The sequence below is a fragment of the Colossoma macropomum genome, unplaced genomic scaffold, assembly GCF_904425465.1.
Source record: "Colossoma macropomum unplaced genomic scaffold, Colossoma_macropomum, whole genome shotgun sequence".
Classification (NCBI taxonomy): domain Eukaryota; kingdom Metazoa; phylum Chordata; class Actinopteri; order Characiformes; family Serrasalmidae; genus Colossoma; species Colossoma macropomum.
The window spans coordinates 24,393,983-24,397,139 of NW_023494801.1; the positions used below are offsets into that span (position 1 = coordinate 24,393,983).

Below are 3,157 nucleotides of genomic sequence, written 5' to 3' on the forward strand. Positions count from 1 at the left end.
AATCTGGTTAGAATTTTAGTTGAATAATGTTGGATCTTTTCATCATATCATAGCAACAGCACATGAGCAGCAGGGCTTTAGGCTGGAACTATGGCCGATTCAAAGGGGAAAACTTGGAAAATGTGTGAATGTGTCATTTACAGTGTTAACTTTAACACCTCTAAAAATACTATACATGATTGTATCCACCAAAGTACATGTATTTTGGTGGATACAATGATTATAGTTACAATTTGTGGTAAAGGATTTTACATCAGAAAATTCTGTTATCCCTAATTCATTCACTTAACTAATTGATGAAAACAAACCTTTCATTTTAATTTTAAGGGTTATATTTTGTAAATGCAGAAAAACAGATTATGTCACAGCCAATAATAATAATAATAATAATGGTCATCATCATTATCACTGTCATCATCATTTTGTTTTATACAGCACCTTTCTCAGCCCAGGGTGCTTTACAATTACAAAGACTTGCAGTTTTTCAAAAACCACTACAGGGCAAGTTGTGAAAATGTATTCTTTGAGTCATTTAAAGCAGTCCAAGCATGGTTTGAGTTCCGGTTCAAAGGTTGGATGTAGATTAGAATCTCTGAAACATTTTGACTTTAGAGCAGAGTCCAACAAGTGAGGAGCCAGCTCATTTGATAAGAAAGGATCAGCCACCAATGAATAAATAGAATCTGATCATAAAATGGAACTGATAAGATCAAGGTGGTCTGTTGCTGGTTCCTTTGCAGCCAGCAACACGGAAGAGACATTTATGTCTAGTCTGTGTTGGAAAGGGCACAAGATATACTCTAGAAAGCAGATCTGACTAGATTAAGTCTGCTTCGCTTCTGGATTATGTATACTATGCAAGAAGTAGAGGGGAGATAGGGAGAGAAAGGAAGAAAAAATTCTGCAGCATGATAAATGTCTTAATATGGACGACTCTTCAGTAAATCACTGGAGTTTTAAGGATTCTGTTGATTTCTGAAAAAGGACATAAGACCAAGGTATTACACTTTCTGACATTTTTAAACCATCAACGAGGAAAAAATATAAGAGATCTGTGTGACAACAGAACGATCAGGGATTACAATGGTGTCTGTGGATTTAAGATCACTGATACTGCCAGTGGGAATAGTGCGGATTTTTGAATTTGTCCTAACTTGTATCTGCTTCAGTCTTGTGGCCTCTGTGGGCCACATCAACTCGTCATACTGGGCCTGGTGCATGTTCACTTGGTGCTTCTGTTGTTTCATGACCCTTTTCATCCTCATCCTGGAGTTCACTAGGCTCAACAATAAAGTGCCCATCTCTTGGGATGACTTCACTACTGCCTTTGCCATGTTGGCCACACTTCTGTTACTAGCTGCCTCGATCATCTATCCTACCATCCATGCTTGCCCCACATGCATCAGGGAGATTTGTGCCTCTGTGGTGTCCTGGATATGTTTGGGGCTGTATGCTGTAGAAGTCTGGTTGGCCTTCAGAAGACCTGGCGAGATAAGTGGTTTCCTCTCCACTGTTTCTGGCCTTTTGAAGATCCTGGAGACCTTTGTGGCCTGTATCATATTCGCCTCCTTGGATCCTACAATATATAACTTACCTGGGCTCCAGTGGTGTGTGGCCATCTACTCATTGTGCTTCATTTTTGCCTTGCTCATCATCCTCCTCACCATTGGGAGATTGGTGTCAGCATTTCCCTTTCCTTTTGACAAGCTAGTCACCATCTACAACATCCTTGCTGCAGTGCTGTACATGACTGCTGTTGTCATCTGGCCATTATATGCCTTTGAGAAATACTCACGCCCTATTTGGAATAAGTTGGTGGTGGTGACCTTCATGACTGCAATAAATGTCTTAGTCTACATTTTTGACGCAGCCTACTCCATAAAACTTGTATTCTTTATCCGACAGGAGTGAGGTGCGCCAAATCTTTTGCTCTATCAACACCATCTGATTAAGTATGGACGTAAGATACTTTGCCATTGATAATTGATGATCTTATTTTCATTGTATATGTTTATGGAAAAGATTAAATGTATGTAAGAAGTTGTTTCACCTATCTTTCATTGTTTTCTGCAGCTGCAGTTGAAATTAATGATTATTCATATGCTGTTTGTAAGCACAATTAATTGCCAGCAGCACTTTGAACCACAGTGTTTGTTCCACACATTAATATTTGAGCTCCTTTCCTATTTGTGGTCAGCTGGATTACAGGAAGTTTTGAGATCAAAAGGGTTTGGTGACCATATTATATAACCAAAATAAAATATATTTAAAACCCAAAACAGAGCACACTGTTCACAAAAACCAACAACTTGTTAAGACTATGCTTTCTTTCTTTCTTTCTTTCTTTGGCTGTATGTCTATATGTCTGTCTGTTTTTCTTTCCTTCTTTCTTTCTTTTTTTCTTCTTTCCTTCTTTCTTTCTTTCTTTCTTACACAGTGACATCATTTTTTGCACCAACTGTCACATCCCCCTCTATGCATTGCTTCACGGGTGACAATTTACTTTTGTAAATGTTTAATGACTGAAGACAAGCCTATTCTAAAGGTCACAGTATGAGCTGTAGCTATAGAAACATCTACCACATTAATATGATTCATATATATTAAGAAAAAACATGAAAAATCCACCTTATATCTACATTCTATTACATTTTCTAAATTGTTTTCTCTACTCTATCAAAAAAGCAATAATTAAAAAGTAAAAAGTTAGTATAACAGCATTTTAAAAATCATGTGTGCTGGTCCTATCTCATTCCACCTGCTCCAAAAAAGATTTAGGATACATTTAACATGCATGTGTTACCAGAGTACTTTAGTATTAATGTTAAGTAGTTATGACATTAAAAATAATTTTGTATTTAATTTTTTTCCCACAATTTCACTTTTCAAAAATAATATGAAGCACAGGAAGGAGAGAAATTTTGTTTAAAAAGAAAAGTATTTTAGAAGCAGTCCACTACCAGAGGAACTGAGGGTGCAGGTGGTGCTGTATGGATGTAGGACCTCACCAAGATAAGCAGGGCCAAGACCATTAAGGGCCATGATGTTCTCAAATGTATACACTCATGATGAGCTCAGACATCACTTATTGTCTTTAGAATGTGACATCCATATCATAGCATTCATTTTTTTTCTCTTTTTTCACAGAGCAAAACAA

At 37.1% G+C, this 3,157-nt stretch overlaps 1 protein-coding gene across 1 annotated transcript; it reads left to right on the forward strand.

Moving 5' to 3' along the window:
- Positions 1 to 697: 697 nt before the first annotated feature.
- On the forward strand, positions 698 to 2,283 carry LOC118821500 (myeloid-associated differentiation marker-like). Its single transcript, XM_036590151.1, has one exon. The coding sequence runs from the start codon at positions 1,084 to 1,086 to the stop codon at positions 1,909 to 1,911; it is 828 nt and encodes a 275-aa protein (XP_036446044.1). The 5' UTR covers positions 698 to 1,083; the 3' UTR covers positions 1,912 to 2,283.
- Positions 2,284 to 3,157: the final 874 nt, after the last annotated feature.

Coding starts and splice junctions, on each gene's coding strand:
- LOC118821500 (XM_036590151.1), top strand. CDS start 1,084: ATGGTGTCTGTGGATTTAAGATCACTGATACTGCCAGTGGGAATAGTG.